This window comes from Poecilia latipinna, unplaced genomic scaffold (genome assembly GCF_001443285.1).
Source record: "Poecilia latipinna isolate Pla-1442-1.1 unplaced genomic scaffold, P_latipinna-1.0 Scaffold740, whole genome shotgun sequence".
In the NCBI taxonomy this organism is placed as follows: domain Eukaryota; kingdom Metazoa; phylum Chordata; class Actinopteri; order Cyprinodontiformes; family Poeciliidae; genus Poecilia; species Poecilia latipinna.
Genome location: NW_015113356.1, coordinates 136424 through 155390, shown reverse-complemented (window position 1 = coordinate 155390; position 18967 = coordinate 136424). Strand labels below are relative to the sequence as shown.

Sequence of the window (18967 nt, the reverse complement as noted above, 5' to 3'; positions counted from 1 at the left end):
ATGTGAGTTTGAAAAGTAAAACCACAAGTGCAAATTTATGGCCAGTGTGGCAAAGTAAAAGGCTTTTTCCAACTTCAAATAGATTTTGCAGTAAAAAAAAGTGGAAGAAATACCATCTTCCGAGTCCTTCGAAAAGGCTACAAATACAGACGCTTCTCACTGAATTGAATTTCACCCAGAAGTTTATTATATTTAAGTGATTTATTTAGACTCGCTGCACAGAGTCACGTGTTTCAATTGCTTATTTATTTGATTTGGCTGAACATGGCTTCCACGTAAACTCAAATGTAGTTTCTCTGAAACATTTAATTTCACACAAGACAATTTAAACCTGGAAATGTTCTGAGTTCTTTTAGAGAAGCGTTCAGGCGCCCTGCTGAGGTGTTCAGGAAGCCTCTGCTGCTTCAACAGCAGCTATCAGTACATCTGCATCGCTGGGTCTCGACAATACTCCATCGATTCTCAATGGGGATTAAATCAACTCTGTTGACCAATCAGGCACAGTGAAATCATGATAATTAAAACAAATATTGACACTTTTGGAAGTGTGAGTAGGTCAAAGTGCTGATGGTAAAAGATTTAATCATCTCCGTTAAGACTGTCAGCTCAGGGAAGCATGAAATGCTTGAAAACTTCCTTGAAGACATCTGTAGTGATTTATTACTTGTGGACCGTTTGGTTCTGTCTCCCAGCTCCTCGTCCAGTGAGACTTGAACACAATAAATGCAACATTCTCAGCTCTGACTCAAGCTGCAGTCCATGTCTTCGACAGCTGCGTCAAACTCTGCAAGGCGTTTTATTTATTAATTTTTTTCTAAATCACCTCCAGGCTGCGGTTCTCTCCTGCTGCACCTTTTCCTACCACATTATTCTATCAACTCTACTCTCCGTTAAAATGCTTGGCTACAGCAGTCCGTGAACCACCATCTTCTTTAATCTTATTTACTTTTTGTGGTTTGCCTTGTGCAAGACGCTTTTTATGTCACACAAGCGGTTAGCAAAGCAACATTTTTGCATTTGTCACGTCATATTTGCATTTTTAGAGCTGCTGAATCTATTGTTCATCATCAGTGAGTTTTATTTTTTTTAATTGAATTGCTTAAATAAAATAAGCTAATTAATTAAATGAATTAAGATGCGCTTGTTAGTGAAAAATAATTGAATGTGCAACAACATATGCATGTTGATTAGACAGCTGGCTTTTGAAGGTGCAGATAGGGCAAAGAAAGGAAAAATACCTTGTTTGTTATTCTTATAAAGGGTATAAACAGCTAAAGCATGGGATTCGTAGTGCTAATATATTGTAGAAGTAAAAGTTGTGAGTTCAGACCTGGAAGGAGTTGAACAGGAGGTCACAGAAGAGCCGAATGAGGCGAAGCATGGAGCCCTTTGGGACGGACTCGTCGATGACGAAGGTGAAGAGGATGGCGTGAATGCCGAGCAGCGGGATGAGAGTCAGCGTGGATTTCGCCAGCCTGCGAAACAACAACAACAACAAAAAAACAGTGAAGACTTTTTACATGTGACACATAACCAAAAGGTAAACTCTTATCGTAAAATCCAACCACTTCCTCTGCAGAATAGTTGGTGTAAGATGAAGATTATAGAGTAAGGCTTTGAAAAAAAAAAAAAAAAAACAGAAAGTGAAAGTGAAAAATACAATAAGCTGCAGAAAAGAAAAAAAAACAATGGTTGATCAATAAAGGTGCATTTGCAATGCCATTTCCATTTTTAATGCCATCTTCTGTTTAATTAAATTAATGTAATGTAAAATAATCATTGTTTACCAATCCCCGGGCAGTTGTGATTGTCTTAATATGTGTCACAGAACATAGACCCAATGAATTATTCTGAATATATGAGACAGAGTTACCTTCTCTGTAGAGATGCTGAAAAGCATCTTCACTTCCTTTCATTAAATATTTCCACGAAGGTTGTCTGATTCATCAGCATATTTGAATTTAAGCTCAACAATGCTATTTAGCAAAGGTGGCTGCATTTTGCTCTCAAACAGAAATGAAACTTCTGTAGAGAAACTCAAGGTTATCAGTAAATATGATCTACAGAAGGGGATATAGACTGGGAGACGACTGAAATAAACTGCTAGGACTATTGAACCAGTAAGGTCAGTGACCCGTCACAAAGCTTCACCTTTGGTTCAGGATAGACCAAGTTTGTCGACCAAAGCTTTTTTCAGGGTGGATTTTTACCTGTTTTTGTCAGTTTTGGTACTGGAAATGTACCTTTAAGATTTACTCTCTTTTTAAAATTCTTCATGTTATGAACTTTCAAAAGTACCTTCATTTACTGATTCATTTTCAATAAAAGGGCATTGTCTCACCTGAATTTGTAGTCAGTGTATCTCATCTGATGAGCCCTGAGTTTAGACATCAGGATTTTAATTATTCGGATGAAGATGAAGAAGTTAATCTGAAATAGAGTCACAGAAAAACATCCAGGGAAACAATTTAGAAACTGAGGAAAGAAATTCATGGAAAAACAAGGTTGACATTTTGAAGCTGCAGTAGATATTTTTTTGTAAAGGTTCTGCACATAAAAACGCATCACTCTGTCGTGAGAATTTTCTTCTTCTCCTGATGGGGCGGGAGTATCTGAACATGGAGGGGTATTTGCCTCCAAAATAAAAGCATTACATTGAGACCTACGCATGGTGATCAAGTTCATGGCCAATTCTGAAGACGCAGATTCTAAAGATTTCTGTAGACTCTTATTAATACAGCACTCAAGTTTTTGCAGTTTGAATTTCGTCACATGGAATCAGGAGTAAATCAGCATGAACTGCTCTTCACATCAGCAAACATCCACATGTGAAAGTCTGGAATTCACGGCCAGCAATTATTTTGCATTCATTTATTGATGCTTTATTGATAAGGTAAGTTCTTTACAAAGTACAGGTGGATGTTTTTGCAGTCTGTCATGTTTGCACGGTGAGCGCTGGCATCTCATTTCTTGACTCCTGCTATGAGTTTAAAGTTAATCTCAGAGAACCAACAGGTGTCGACGGCACTGACCTAAACGTTTTGCAGTCAGCCTTTCCACTGGTTCTCAGCTTTGTAAACAGGGCTGCAAGGCACATATCTGCACTAAATCTAAGTGGAAGGATGACTCATGATGCGGAACAGAAGAGGGTCTTGTTATTGCAAACGTTAACAAGAGATTGTTTGGTGAATGACAAAAACATCATTTTCTTTTTTTATATGCAAAGTGCATGAGGAGACACTTTTTAAGCAACTTCAAAGAAGAAGGAGTGAGATTACTTTCTTTTCAGGAGAGCTGGGTGAGATTTGTGAAAGCAAACAGGTGGGAGGATTATTAGTTTTCACCCAACATTTCTCTGTTGTGGCATCACCTACAAGGTTAAGGACAAAAGAAAAGGTGTAATTCTGGTTACTTTCAAAGCCCTGTGAGTTTGATAAGCTGCTTAATAGAAAACCAAAGTTTCTTTAAGCACAGCCTTGGTTCTCAGACCTCTCTTCACTCGGGCCGACACAAAAGGTACGCTGATGTTTGTGTTCCCCCTGCACAGTTACCTAGTGTCCTTGTATGTGAGGATTAACTGGGGCCACACTGTCTTAGCACAAACATCAGGAGGCACAGGCTGTTTAGTCAGCTGCTGTTAGAGGAGGTGATGCTGCAAGAACTTTTAAAAAAATAAAATAAAAGGGTTAGGGCTATAATACTAACGCAACAGCTTTTAATTTGAGGAAACGGTGAATTGAGCTAACAAATGCTGCTACTTTGGAAACTGCTGCAGGATTCAGAGTAGAGTAACACAAGGAAAGGAAAGGCTCCCTCTAGTTACTGACCGCATTGCTTTTCATGCAAGTTTTGGTTCTAAAATACTGGATTCATCAATTGTTCACATGTAAACTGGTGAAGGAGGGGAGGCACAGCATAAAGAGAACCAGAGTGACACACACAGACTTACCAGATAAGCAAACAATATGGGAGAACGGATTATCCACCAATACCCCATGTTAATATTCCTCTCCCAGCACCTAAAACACACGCGCACACACACACACACACACACACACACACAAATATAATACACTGCAGCTTATTGAGATTCTGTAAACGTTTTATTTATTTTTTTATTCTCTACAATATGAATAACCATCTGCCACTAAAAGCTTCAACAATGAAATCTCTTTCACGTTTCGTGTACTTACTCTAGGTTCTCATACAGATATTTCACCGTGATCCATGGCAGCACAAATATGAGAGGCGCACCTGAAAATAAGAGCAAGGTCACAAATGATCCGACTCAATCAAAGCAGCCTTTCTGGTCATGAACAGAACTAACATTTATTTATTTAATTATTCTATAACAGTTTTATTGAGTCGCTATGCAGCGTTAGACCGCTTCATTATGTAAAAAAATAAACACTTCAAGGTTTTCACCTTACTTGATGAGTACTTTTTGGGTGTCTTATTAGGCGATAAATTTGGCTGGAAACCACAGATCAGCCTGGTAAAATGTAAAATAGCCAAAAGTGTTGCTGTTCTAAGATGAACTAGTTTAGTCCTGGACTACAAATCTTTGTTTATTCTATATAACACACTCATTGTACCACATTTAACATATTGTGTGGAAGTTTGGGGGAATACATACAAAACACATTTACAGCCATTATACGTCTTACAAAAACAAAAAAAAGAATCCGAATACTACATAAAGTGGGATATTGGGAACACACAAACCAATTATTTATCAAATTAAATATACTGAAATTCTGGGACCTTGTAATATTTAAAACTTCACAATGCATGTTGAAGGTCAGAAATCAGAAACTTCCACACAATATACAGTAAATGTTTGGTGACAGAGAGGGTGGTTACAATTTAAGAGGTGAAGGATATTTTTAAAAAAACAACATATTAGAAGAACCAGGAAGAGTTTTTGTTTATCTGTGTGTGGAGTAAATGTCTGGAATGGATTGAATGATGAATTAAAAAAAGTACAAATGTAAAACAATTTAAAAAACTGATGAAAACAGAGCTTATTTCAAAATATGATATATAAGATGACTGTCTAATAGTCTATTATGCAATTGATGATATAATAATTGTACATAGTTAAACATCATGTAAAATGGAAACAGGTTGTCTCTTTTTGATGTTCTGAAAGTTAATTGATTATAAATTGATAAGTATGAAAGGAGCAGGACATTATAAGATATTATATCTTCTACCTGCTCCTTTTCGAACAGAAAATATAAAATTTGCATGTCACATGGGCAAAATAATTTGTTTTACATTTTATTTCTTAAGTTTGTTTCATTCTATTTTATTTTGTTTTTCTTTTTTTTTCTTGATTGTCTTTTCTGTCAGTTCGGAATAAATAAATAAATAAATAAATAAATAAATAAATAAATAAATAAATAAATAAATAAATAAATAAAACTTTAAAGATCTCTAATTTGGTCAGGGTATCTGTGGGGATCTGCAGCAGTTCCAGCTCACAGACGCCTGAGGCTACAGAACAACAACTCAGTTGCATCATGTCAACCAAATAAATAATTTATTATGGCCATGAGCTGATTTCCCCTCAGTGTTAGACCGGCCCTTCATTTCAGCTGTTGCATTAAGCCAATAAAATGCACAAAACTCACAATATTTAACCAGTTGAGGGAGTTGCCAATCATTAATGCACTAATGAACAAATTAAAGGATTAGGTTGTGTCCCTGGATTAGAAATGTAATTCTTATAAGTGTTGCTCCTGGAAACGGTGAACTAAAACGTATAAACCGTACAATCACACAGAATCTCTGTGACATAAAAAGAGGCTGAACTGTAAGGCAAAGAGGACGATTCTGTTGCATCGCCGTTAAAAGAAAAGCTCTAGCTTATGCGAATGTGACAAAATGTGAACATCTGGGGTATAAAAATTCATCTCATAACTCATTTGTTTTACCTGTCACTAACATATTAATGAAATAAACATCTTGGACTTGTATTAAGCTTTTGTCTTTGGGATTTCTTATTCTGATTTCAGTTCTGAATGTTACTCTTTCATGTTATTTTTTTTCCTTTTACATTTTGTAGATGTTTTAAGACTGAGCATGAAATGATCTCAGACATCTGTCAGCAAAGATGTTTCCTCGCTTCACAACAACTCCGGCATTCTTCTTGTTTTTTTTCTTTTCTTTCATCTGGTCTGAAGATATAGATGGTTTGCAAAAGGAGCAGATGTGCTTAGTCTCTTACTTTGTCTCGTCTGCTCCAAAAGCTTTGTGAAAAATAAAAAATAAAAAAAAAACCTTTCTGTCTTGCTTTTGTAGTGATGAAGTGAATTATTTATGGGATCTTATGAGATTTGGGTGTTTTTACAATAAAGAAAAAAAAAAAACCAAGAGGGATTATTCACTTGATACCAAGATGTTAAAATCCATAGTTGATCTAAGAGTTTATCATCACAGCAGACATTTGATTTGGTTTCACTGCTGCTGAGTTTGATCAGAGACATTTAGATCAATAAGGAGCTAAAAAGTTATATACATGTCAGTTTTTCTTCATGTCTTCTTTGACTAAAAGTCTTGTTAGTGTGTTTTTTTTTTTTTTTTTAAATAAAGCCCATGTCATGATAGAGGACATCTTTCATTGAACTCATCTCGCAGCACATCATAGAGGACCTTCTATAAAATACTCACACGAGCACCAAGACAATTCATTCATAACACAAATGGAGCCATTGCTGTAAACTTTCTGTGACGGATTAGCCAGAATTAAAGGTCATATAATAATGTTAGCAGTGATATTATGTGTTTTCCAGGCATACAGAGCCATTTTATGGCTACAGAACTGCAGCATCGCAATGAAGATCATCTAACTCTAAGTCGAATTCAAGAGCAAAACACCGAGAGGCCGTTTTCAAAACCAGTGGTGTGATCACAGTAAGTAGCTGTGACGGCTTGCTAGCAGGTTAAGCTATCGCAACGCTCCAGACTAACTGGTTTGTACTTCAGTGTCCAACCTTTGCAATAAGCTGCACAGTCACAATATCTAGGTGAGCCCCAATATAGGAAACCTTTCAACTACATGTCAGGTGTCTAATAAATCTGAGAAGCTGGTAACAAGTTAAACAAAACAGACGACTCTGAAGAGCTCACGCATCTAGCTAAATGCTAACTGACGTTGCATTTGCTGCAGGCAGCGAAGGCAATGGAGGAAAATGAAGTGGACAGGTGGAGAAGGAGGACTTAATTCACTCAGCTCACAGACTGAAAAGCACCCCTATATTTGCATTAAAACAACCCCTATATTTTTATCATCTGTCTTGTTTTCCCATCCTTGTTGCTCAGAGGTGCAACTTAATGGCAGCTGAAACTTTCAAAGTAAAACCTTAATTGGTTGCAATTGAATTCAATCAGGAATTTTAAGCAAGAGGCGATTTATTAATGCATGTGTTAAGAGAATGTCTGACACAAGTCTTTCAATGCCTGTAATTGAATGGATCATAAAACTTTTATTTCAGTCTAACCGTTATCCTGATAACTTTGCTATCAGACAGTAGAAGCTGTAAAGTCTCGCTGTCTGTCAGAATGTGTGCCGTGTGAACGTGTCACGGTGTGGGCTCTGACCCCAGCCGATGGCCAAGTAAATGTAGAAGTATTTCTTCTCGCTGAAAACAGTGATGACGAGGAGGCTGTGCAGATAGATGCCTTCCACCAGCAGCCAGTAGTTGTTGGCGATCACGCTGTACTGCATCATCACCATGGCGCCTCGGCACCACATCACGGCCTGAAATGCAACGCGGAGGAGGAGCAGGGGAAACAAAGCAGAGACACTTACGTTTTAGGGCACCATGAGCAATCCATCAACATTCAAAACCTCTACATGCAAATTTTATCTTAAACCTTTGTTGAGGTAAAAATATTGGCTTTTTCAAGTAGATATGTTGAAGTGGACTTTAGCTTTTTAGTTAAAAACTGCTGCAAAGTGTTGAGCACTTTCCTGATAAAACTACATCGGACCTAAACAACAAATCTGTGGAAAATGTCATCACTAGAGAGATAGTGTCAGGTATGGAGTTTAAATGGGCCAAAGCCAACACTGCTACTGTATTAAATCAAAAGTTGTTTGACGTTTTCCCTTAAATAGAGAACATGAGCTGAGATTGCTCTTTCAAAGCAGGTTCGTTTTACACACCTGATGGTATGTTCCTGTTTTGATTAAATCATGTTCAGATCTTTGGTTGATTGGTTCAGACACAGAACTGTTCCTCTTGAAATGAAACAAATATTTACTAAAGTCCAGGTGAAGAAAAACTGTGCTTTTTTTTGTTTTTTCATTTAAATATCAGGGAAGGACTTGACAGAAGAAAGACAAGGCTGAGTAAACAGATTGCTGTTGATTTGGAACCATAATAGATGCAATATGTCTCAACATACAATCAATATTTAATCGGCTTCTTATTGTGCGACGGCTGCTGAATTTTAAAATAAGAACGGGCTGGGAAAGCTAAACACTTATTGTGGAAAAATGTGTAAGTTATATAACAAGTCACTTTTTCCCAGTAGCTGCGCTATGCTCCGTTTCTGAATATTCTGTATTCGAAACACACCTTATCAAGAACATTTATGCTGCGTTCGGTTTAATTTAGGATTTTGGGAGAAGCACCGAACACGAGTGCAGCATGCGCTACTTAAAAGTTGGAAAGCAAGTGAGATTTGCTCTAAGAACTAGTAGGGATGTTAAGCTACAAGATAACAGTTGAAATTAATCCCCGCTTTTCTCAAAGTGTCGTAGTAATGTTGCTGATTTGAAAAAAAAACAAGAAAAGAAAAAGAAAAGAAAAAGAGTGCCAGCTGGTGATGCTGACGTTCTTACTGGTATGTTGACCCAGGCCTGCGTCTGGGCGTCGCTGCCGCTCTTTGGGTCCAGCATCAGGCTCAGCAGAGCGTCTTTGATCAGAATCGAAACGGCTCTCAGGATGAACGAAGCAAACAGGTTCATGTGGATGTTGTTCCTCATGCAGTGAAGCTTCCTGTGAAGAATTGACCAAGTGGATTATCTCTATTTTTGCATTGGTCACATTTATAAATCAATCCATTGTAGTTTCCTTCTTTTATTCCCTCTCTCTCTCTTTCCCTCATTCACCCTATCCATTTTTATTCTTCTCTATCATTATTCTTCACTCCTTGGCTTTCTTCTAGTTTTTGGATCGTCACATTTTAACATCAAGTAGAGATAACCTGGGTAAATGCAAACCATGTTTTCAGGTGTTGATTAAAAGTCATCAGAAACATCTTGGTCCAATAGGAAATTATACTGCAAATTAATTTTTTTTTGTTTCAGTTCAGTTTACAAGCTTATGCAAGGTTACTAACTAACTAAAACAAAACATGTCTGTCGTAAAAGTCAAATATCACAGCCCCATCTGTAGAAAATCAGCATACAGATGCTACATCTAAAGAGAAACTAAACCCCAAATTAACTTTATTTTGCAGATGAACAGCCTAAATTGATCCTTATCCCAAGTGAGTCTTAAAACACACTTCATTTACATAATGAGGCAGAAATACACAAGGTATACATGTGTTTTCTTGTCAAAAACGCATGCATAAGGAAAAGAAAATAACAAAATGCATATATTTCTGCTTTTATTTTTAACTATGTTAGTTTTGGTCCTCCATAAAAACCTTCAAACATTAATTACCTTAACTCATTAGGATAATTCTGCAGAAAGAGTTAAAATTTATCTGCAGTGATAAAAGAAGATGCCACAAATGCTTGCTGGTATTTGTTCCAGCAGTGGAACGGCTGCATGTTGGCTATAAGGGGCGATTTCTTTTCCACATAGTTCCATCTGGCTGGTTTGGAAAACCATTTATCCTTAAAAAATGTATTTACTCAGGGTTTCTTTGCCTGTTGTTAAAAGTTACTTGGCAATCTTGTGAAACAACAAAAAAAAAAAAAAAGAAAAAAGAAATTTGTAGAGGGAAAAACTACTTTTCACAATTTATTTTTGCCTTTTCATCGTCTTCTACCGGTTTAATTCTTGAATTGTTTCATTTCCATTTAACCTCTTCAATATCTATATCATGTATTTTTTTTTTTATTATTAAATTTATTTTTCAATTGCTTTCTTATTTCCCCAGATTTCTACCTTGGAACTCCGTTTCCAGTTTCTTTCTTTCTTTCTTTCTTTCTTTCTCTTTTAGAAATGTATTTTCCCTCTTGTCTTCATCCCAGCGCCTGTTTCTCTCTGTCCTATCCATATCGTACCTGAAGCTGATGAGAATGGCCAGGGCCAGCAGCAGCGCTCCGAGTGACAGAGAGTATCCCACTGTGTACATGATGCGCAGCTTGCTGAGGATGCGGCCATACTGCTGCTGCAAACCCGACTGAAATGCAAACACAGTTACCTTTAAAGCATTCGTGCTCCTCACACACACACACACACACACACACACACACACACACACACACACACACACACACAAAACATAGAAAAGGCCTCTTTGTGGACAGCTGGGAAGATTTTACTGCATTCTGCCTTTCTAGATTGTGTCAGAGTTAAAGAATCACCCGACCATCTGCCACACGTTCAGAGCTAAATATTCCCAAAGATTTCACGCACCTCGCCGGGATCGTCGTCACATTCGCTGGTGTTCTTTTGTCCCCACTTGCCATCTTCGTTGCAGACCCTGTAGACCAAACCCCGCTGAACTGTTCACAAAGACACAGGACATGTGAGGCTGGGTTCAACCGTTCAGAAAGAAAGAAAGAAAAAATATTCTTCTCAGAACTGCAACAAAATGTCATCATGTGGTGAAGAAACGTCTCCTCCACCTGGAAGCCGTATTTAGCTCACCTTGACATCACACTGTTAAGAAAATGATGTTTTGTTTTCACATTGAGTGAGTGGTCCGTTCAAACACTGTGGATTTTCAGTGGAATGGATTTACACTTCATATTTCACGATGGAATGCGGATGTGTTGCACGACTATTTTTACATTGTTGACTTTCTGATCACAAACGAACCCTCTAAACCAAGACAGGAGCAACAAAGTCCTTCTTTGCTGTGATGAACTCCTGTAAATAAAGTCTATTATTATAGTGAATGCTGTCATCATTAATGCTAAGAGTCTCTCTCGACTTCAGTAACATAAATATAAAAATGACTTAATGCTTTAATAGCAGAATTAGAGTATCACACGTGTATCACACGATTTCACACGAGACCAAGAAGGATCTGACCTTCGGGGTTTAAGCTGTGGTAAAAATCCATTTCATTTATCTCTCATCCAACAAATTGCAGGTTTCACTTCATTCATTCATTTCTGTCTTTCATTTAATTAAATTGCAAGGGCGCAGGAAGAGCTGGGCTTTTTGTAGTGAATCCTTCTCCTCCATTGAATCCACAGTATCAACGACACTGGATGAGCGCCGCATCCTTGATGTGATTTTCAAAGGAGCTGATGTCAATAAGTTCTGACGGCATCGGACTGAAAAGCCTTTCAAATACATTTGAAAAAAAAAAAAAACAAACAAAAAAAAAACTCTGCTATAAGACTTGAAATATTTTATTTCTATGTTGAACAAAAGAAAGACCTTACATGTACTGGTGTTTTGTTGGTCAGGAAGAGTCGTCCTCCTGTGATGTAATGGGCCACTTAACCTTTCCCTTCATGAGTGTTTACATAAATCGAGATCTTTTCAAAGCCATTATTCTGCGCTGGATGTCAATAATAGTAAAAGCGTTTAAGCTGTTAGAACCTCCCCCCCCCCAAAAAAAACCATTCCTCTATAAAGGACTAAGATGTGTTTCCACAATTGCAATTTCTAGTTGCAACTTTCTAAACAAGCACACACCGCCCAGACGCCGACTTTGTCTTGTCTTGACATATTCAACCGTTATGAGCGGCGCAGAGATAATGAGAAAACAGCAGCACTGCGCAGCTAGAAATTTCACCCCAGAGAGTGAGTTCAATTTAACAAGCTGGAGCTCCAACACGATGTGATAACAGAGGGGAAATTATCTTTGGAGTTTAATTTTAATTAACTTAAAAAAAAAAAGAAGCTCGGATCGTAATTACACGTCTGAAACTTCAATGATCGGCATTTTATTACAGTACAAGAATCCGCACAAAGAGTTGAAAAGAGGCAGACGGCACGGCAAATAAAAACCGTCTCTTAGCGACGTAGGTGGTAGCGTCTAGAAAGAGTTTTCACCACCTCGGATGTTTTGACCTATAGATTTATGTCCGGGTTTAAGCTGGAGAAAACATGTGGCGAGTAACTGGATGACAAATCTGAGCGACAACTAGAGGACATGCTTTTATTTATCGATCATGAAGAGGTTTTAGATTGAAAAAATGACAAAAAAACAACAAAAAACAAAAACAAACAAAAAAACAAAAACAAATGAAAACTGATATCAACAAAATAATGACAACTAAATAAAAATATGTACCATACAATGAGTGATTACACAAAATGTTCATCCACCTTTCAAGTCAGTGTTTAGCAGATGCACCTTTGACAACAATCACAAGAGCCGCATGCAGTACGAATTATCCTGTTTCTCTTTTTAGAAATTTAAGAAGCCCTTGCAGACCCAAATAAAAATAATGGTTATTTGGCCTATTTTAAACAGTTCAAAAATATTCCGATGTTTTATTTTTCTTTTGTTCTGGACTTTGGTGCTGTGACGTGCTGTATACATGCAAAACTCATTAAAGCTAAACATGAAAGACATTCAGGCGACGGATTAGAGTGCTTACATCAGACAACGTTATGATCCACTGGACGTTGCTCCAGTTGGAGGTTCAAAATGTTAGATTTTCTCTTGTAGAAGAACGAAAACACAAATAGCAGCTGTTCAAACTGACCAAAGCAACAGAGATCACTTTTTAAGTGATACTGAGAACATTTTGGAAAGTTGAACTTTTGATTTAACTATGTTTAATTAATGGAGAGGGGTAGGAGGCCCAACATCAATAAATAAATGTTGTTGCTTTTTTTGTTGTTTTTTACCAAATTACCTGCGCCACAGTTAGCTACATCTTGACAGATTGTACAAAATCAACTTTTAGCAGATACTATAAATTCCAGTAAATCTAATGCAGCTCTTTTTTTTTTTTTTTTTTTTTAAATACAAAGCTATATGTTCTGGCTGCAATTTGCATAAAGGTAAAAAAAATATCCCAAAATATTCCTGGTCTGAATGAGAATCTTTTAACTCTGTGAATTTGCCTTAAAAGATCCGACTTATCTTCTGGTTCCTGAACAAGAAGACGACTCAAACTCAGGTTTGCTCACTTTCAGCGCCTGAAAATACCTCGGTGAATTTATGTTTTAGACAATAACTCATAAAGTCGACCACTGTCTTGGAACCTGCCATTAATAACTGCTTCTTCTGATGTAGAGGCCAATTTCACTGAAAACTATAACAATGCAGTTTCTCTTATCATCCTGCACACAGAAAATGGTGGTAGCAAGGTTTGAAAAAATATAAAACTCCTTCTTATACAAGTGCCAACATTTTTGTTCTTGCTATGTTATGCAGTTTCACTGTGAATCACCTCCTTTTTTTCTTTTCACAGCCTTACTGACCTTTTCGATGCCATGGCAGGAACGTTGGGCAGGAGACATTTACAGTAGTACCTGGACGTCCATCAGGCCAGCAGGCATACAAATCAAAGGTTCTGTTACACACCAACCCTGCAACACACACACACACAGAAAACAGCACATAATTGCTGCTTTGGATGGATGTAAGTCAGACATTAAATTCATCGTCAAGAAGTTCAGTCGCTCACCTGTGGCAGGGGGTGTGGAATTGATCTGGCTTGTGCAGTTGTCCTTGTAGTTGCTCCACTTCTCCTTCACAAGCTCCAGAGAGTTAGCAAAGGACACCTGCGACGGAGAGGCTTCGTGAGGCTCCAGCAACACAACAACAGCCCTGTTCTCCCCCCCTCCCTCCTCTCTACGCAGTCTCAGTCTCACTCAGTGGTACCCAAGGATGAGTGGATTAGGGAGGGATTAAAGTTGTGTTTAATTTTATGTGTGAAAGGCAGGGAGGGCATTAGTAACACTGTACCTTAGTGCAGCTGGAGAGCGTAAGCAAGGCCAAGAGGAGACACACCTGGGACATCCCACCGATGCTGGGAAGATGGGGGCCGGCAGGGACCAGAAGAGAGAGGAAACCCACATGAGGCTCGGCCCTATTCCACCCCACGGCCTGCACACACACACACACACACACACACACACACACACACACACACACACACACACACACACACACAAAATAAAATAGAAAGAGAATTTATTTTCTGAGAGTGTGGTGGAGGTGGCTGGAGCTGGACGTTTACGGCACAAACATTTCGCAGCATTAATGTCAAACACATGCTGTTCCGTGTCGGCCTTTAGAAAAACAAAGATGCCCTGGAGCACAATTTACACCCCGACTCATTTCAGCTCACGCACAGCTTTTCAGAGAATGCGCAATCCATAACGTGTCACTAATGGTCTGCCGTACATGCACAGGATCTCTTGTCAATACTCCAAAACAGAGAGAGATTTTAAAAACATCAGCACATGCCACGCAACGATCGGTTCATCATAACAGACACTTTGCTGTTACCTAGAAGAAGTATTTGTGCTTTTTTTTTTATGTCTGCATATTTTGTTGTATTAAGACCACATAATACAAAATACCTTATTACGATATTATGTGATGGATCAACGCAAAGTAGTGCACATCACACAAGTACCACCGTGCTTATGGCGAACATGGCAAATAGTATTTCAATAAATGTAAATTGTTTGAACGTAAACTTTTTAATAAATTAAAAACAGATTGGATTTTCTTTTAAAAACATGCGATTAAAAATGCATGATTTAGAGTCAGTAGATTCTGTTGTTTTACCACGACTACTGCTGCTAGGAGCCCTGATGGGGAAACAAGACGTAGCAGAACGCTCCATCAGATGAGCCTGAGGAAAACTGGACTTCTTCTCTTGTAACCTGAGTACATTTCACCTATAGCTACTTCAAACAAACGCTCAGAATTGTGAAATCATTTTCAAGCGAAAGGCAAAACCTCTTTATGAAACGGGAGAATAAATCCAATTGCCCTCTATTGAAGCCCTGAGGGTCTCCATGTCCTGCATGACTGAGGATCTACATCAGAGTCTGGTCAGCTGAGAGGGAAATGGAGCAACACTTTACCCTGAACACATCATCCTTAGAATGAAACACGGCAGTGGCAGCATTATGCTGGGTTCTTTTCTTTAGCAGGAACGGGGGAAGCTGCAGCTGGTGGGAAGATGGCTGCGAAGCCAGGGTTTAGGTCAAAGAATGTACTTTTTTTTTTATAATCTATGGCAATTCTTGGAAATTAATGTTTACAAATAATTTCCGTCTAATCTGACTGAGCTTCAAGTATTTTGCCAAAAAGAATGGGTTAAAATTTCAAGGTGGCGTGAGGTTGCTAATGAAATGTGTGGCACACTTTTAAGACATTAAATTGTAAAAAAATAAATAAATAAAAATTGTTGAAAATCATAACTTTCTTATCTTCCAATTTACAATTTTTCACTATTTTCATCTAATATCGTTACAAAACTCCAACGCTGAGCTTTTCACATAACAAAATGTAAACAGATTCACAAAACACATTTTGCAAGGCGCTCTCCTTTAATCATGTTTGCTGTTTCTTTTTTCTAGGCTGGGATTATGTGGCGCCGGTTGACCTTCTTCGCCCACGCAGTTGGAGAACAAAACGAAATCTGAAACGTTTCTGCAAAAAACACCTTGAGCATGGAAACATTTTTGGCTAAAACGTTTCAAATTCCATTCTGTTCCAGTCGATTTTTGCTTCGGACGCAGAGGATCCCATCCAGTATCCAGTGCAGAGTCCGCGCTTCTCACAGGGATCTGAGCAAAACATCAATAGCCTGTCAAGCTGTACAGATTAGAGCATTGCTCTTTTTTTTTTTTTTTTAAAAGGACGACAGAACAAACAATAAAACAAATAGCTGGGATTTGATGCTACAGTTGTAATCCTCTTTTTCTATGAACACATTGGATTCCTATTAAGTGAACAGCAAACAAGCGCAGAGTAGGAACATAAGTTGTTTTGGGGCTAAATACAAAGAAATCAAATGGATTATATGGGCAAGAATAAATATTCTGAGAAATGCATTTGCTTTTTTTTTTTTTTTTTTTTTAAATCCAACAATAAATTTGAATCTTTGGGAGGTTCTTAAAATGTATGCAACGATTTAGTCACTAATTTGCTTCCATCCAGAACTCCTTAAAAAAAAAAAAAAAAAAAAAAAATTTTCATGTATATAAAATCCATCACTGGATTATCTTTCCCATATTTGTAGAACTTTACATGCTGGACAACAAGAGGGTTTAGGAGGATTACGAACGATAAGCTTCAAAGTATGACAGGTTTGAAAGGCAAACTAAACATTGTTGGTTTTGCTCTTTCCATAGATTTTGTTGGCAACAGCAATAATAATAATAATAATAATAATAATAATAATCTGTTCTTATCCACTAAGCTGCAGCGGTTGAGATTATGAGCCATGCCTGCGGCTCCCTCTGCTTTGCTCGTGGTGTTCCCCACGGAGGACTGAATATGTTTTTAAGTGGAAATACTCCTATTGTAAATACAGAGGTGCTTCAAATTGAGCCACTGTTGTTCATTTGTGTCATGAGCTGAAAGAAACACGACAGTAACACTGATTGTGGTACTTACTATCACACTGTTAGCGTTTTGTTAAGCTCTTCTCTATATGAAGGTTATTTCCCCTCAATTTCAAGAAGATCTCTGCAGGTTTCAGGAAAAAAAAAATATCGAGGGACGATAAGAACAACTTGAAATAATTTGTATGATAGTTGAAAACATGCATATCATGTTCATTATGTTGGAAAGGATAAAAGACATATAAATGCCATGAACACAACGCTTTTGAAAATACAAACATTTCTGTGTCGAAATCATCAGATCAGAAGAGTGCATGTCAGTCCATTAAAAAGTTTGCTCTTTTGGTATAATAATTTTAAAAAATCTTTTTTTTTTTTTTTACCTTTAATTAAGGATTTTAACAAACACCTTAATTAAATGTGCCTTAAAGATCATGTATTAGGGATTTAATCACAACTTTGTATTGTAGTGGATTGACCAGTTTGGATATTTTTCTGTGGAAAATATCCCTGTGGAAAGTAGCCCTGTGACCAGTGGCTACTTAGCAGATCCAGTTAATGGTTATACTTTAAGAAGTTGACCTTTAACACTAATAAAATTAATAAACCCATTTAAAACTGCCAGTAAGATTTCATTTTCAATGCAGTCTAGATGTTACCCTGTAAAACTACTACTAAAAAGAAATAAATTTTAAACTAACATCATAATAACACATTAAAATAACAATGCATAGAAAGAGATGGTTACGCGAATAAGATTATTCACGAATCATATTCGTGAATAAATTACCTATTTGCACATTTTTTCTTATCCGATGGACAATAAATCTTGAGAGGCCGCTTTACGTAGACTCAGTGCTATTGGCTGATGTTTGCAAACGAGCCAGTCCATAAGTGGCATTTACTTTGGTTGGTGCCGTTTCCCACAGAGGACGAGTGTGGACGTCAGCTTCTGCGGTAGCCAAGGACAAACTCCAATCTCTGTGTGAGACGGTAACGGACAAAGGTTTCATGCTGAAGTGTTTGCACAAGCAGTGAGAATACCATGAGCTGTTTAAATCCTCTTTAAGCACACATCCTCATCTTGTTGAATGTTTTACTCCAGTTTCTGAATATCACAAGAAATATTTCCCAAGGACCGGCGACACATTTAGTTTTGAAAAAAGATTAAATCACACAGCGGCCACAGTGAAAACCTTTTGGAGATGAAAACCTATATCCCAATTCTCATGACACACGCGGCCACAGAAGCAATTGATTTGGCCAGATAAGTCAGCATAAAGAGGTTAACGTGCTCATGTTAATATACAGATGTGTGTATGGGTTATGCAACAGGCCGCCAAGGTTTTCATGCAACCAGGACACACAGCAAAGGACGACTAACCGATAACCTAACCGACCCGCACAGGCAGGTTTAACGTTATGCACAACCAATCACAGATAACACGACGTCACGACATGATGGTATCTGACTGTAATTTATTATCATATTTATATTCAGCACAGAGGAGCTGGGGCTGAAAGCCGGACATTAAATCCTGAAAGCATCTTTCCTGATCTTTAATTTATAGCCGTGGCGCGGTATCTTGGGATCGGGAAGATTACCTTAATCTCGGTGCACTTCAGAGCTTTAAGGGACGGTTTTTGCAGTCGAAAGCCTATCACAAAATTATCCGAATTTGCGGCGGTTTTCATTCTCAAAACTCAAGTTTAGTGCTTTTTCGTATCTTGTCATAATGATGCGGTGCCCTTAACAACTCTGCGTCTCATCTTGTTTTTGTGTTAAACCTCCACGTTTAAGTATTCGTTTTATTTGCCACAGTTTGACTCTGAGATCTCACAGTGAACTCGAGTGACTATTACAGCAATCTACCTGACATTTCAACGCAAACGCCGCAACGCCACAGAAAAAGGACTAGGAAGCCATAACCTTCTGTGTGAGGAGCGAGGAAGAGAGAGAGGGAAAGAGGGAGAGAAGACACACAAAGAAGCGAGAGATAAAAATAAGAATATCTGATAATTGTTGTGTGACCAAGTTACTCGGCATGGCTCAGTTGTTTTCCTTTGCGATATTCAGACTATGTAAATTACCACACATTACGTTCTGCACACTTTGTGTATCTGGGAGCCACTCATAACGCTCCGTCGCCTGCAGTTGTTTCCTTTAACAAACTGTATGTAGGCGTCATTTGCATTTTTTAATTTGTCCGCACATGCACACGCACACGCACACACGCACACGCGCACACACGCATGTTTTTTTTAAAGACACA

The 18967-nt window shown here is 38.0% G+C and overlaps 1 protein-coding gene across 1 annotated transcript in view; it reads right to left on the bottom strand.

Annotated features, from left to right (window-relative positions):
• The window catches only part of gcgrb (glucagon receptor b), a 69223-nt gene that overhangs the window by 1732 nt on the left and 48524 nt on the right, over positions 1-18967 (bottom strand). The window contains exons 2-12 of the mRNA XM_015045699.1: positions 14074-14214; positions 13793-13889; positions 13587-13694; positions 10608-10696; positions 10253-10371; positions 8855-9011; positions 7606-7765; positions 4194-4254; positions 3950-4019; positions 2342-2430; positions 1331-1475 (exon numbers count right to left, since the gene is read on the bottom strand). Coding sequence (XP_014901185.1) covers positions 1331-1475; positions 2342-2430; positions 3950-4019; positions 4194-4254; positions 7606-7765; positions 8855-9011; positions 10253-10371; positions 10608-10696; positions 13587-13694; positions 13793-13889; positions 14074-14127 — 1149 coding nt within the window. The 5' untranslated portion in view covers positions 14128-14214. The remainder of the gene's footprint in view (positions 1-1330; positions 1476-2341; positions 2431-3949; positions 4020-4193; positions 4255-7605; positions 7766-8854; positions 9012-10252; positions 10372-10607; positions 10697-13586; positions 13695-13792; positions 13890-14073; positions 14215-18967) is intronic.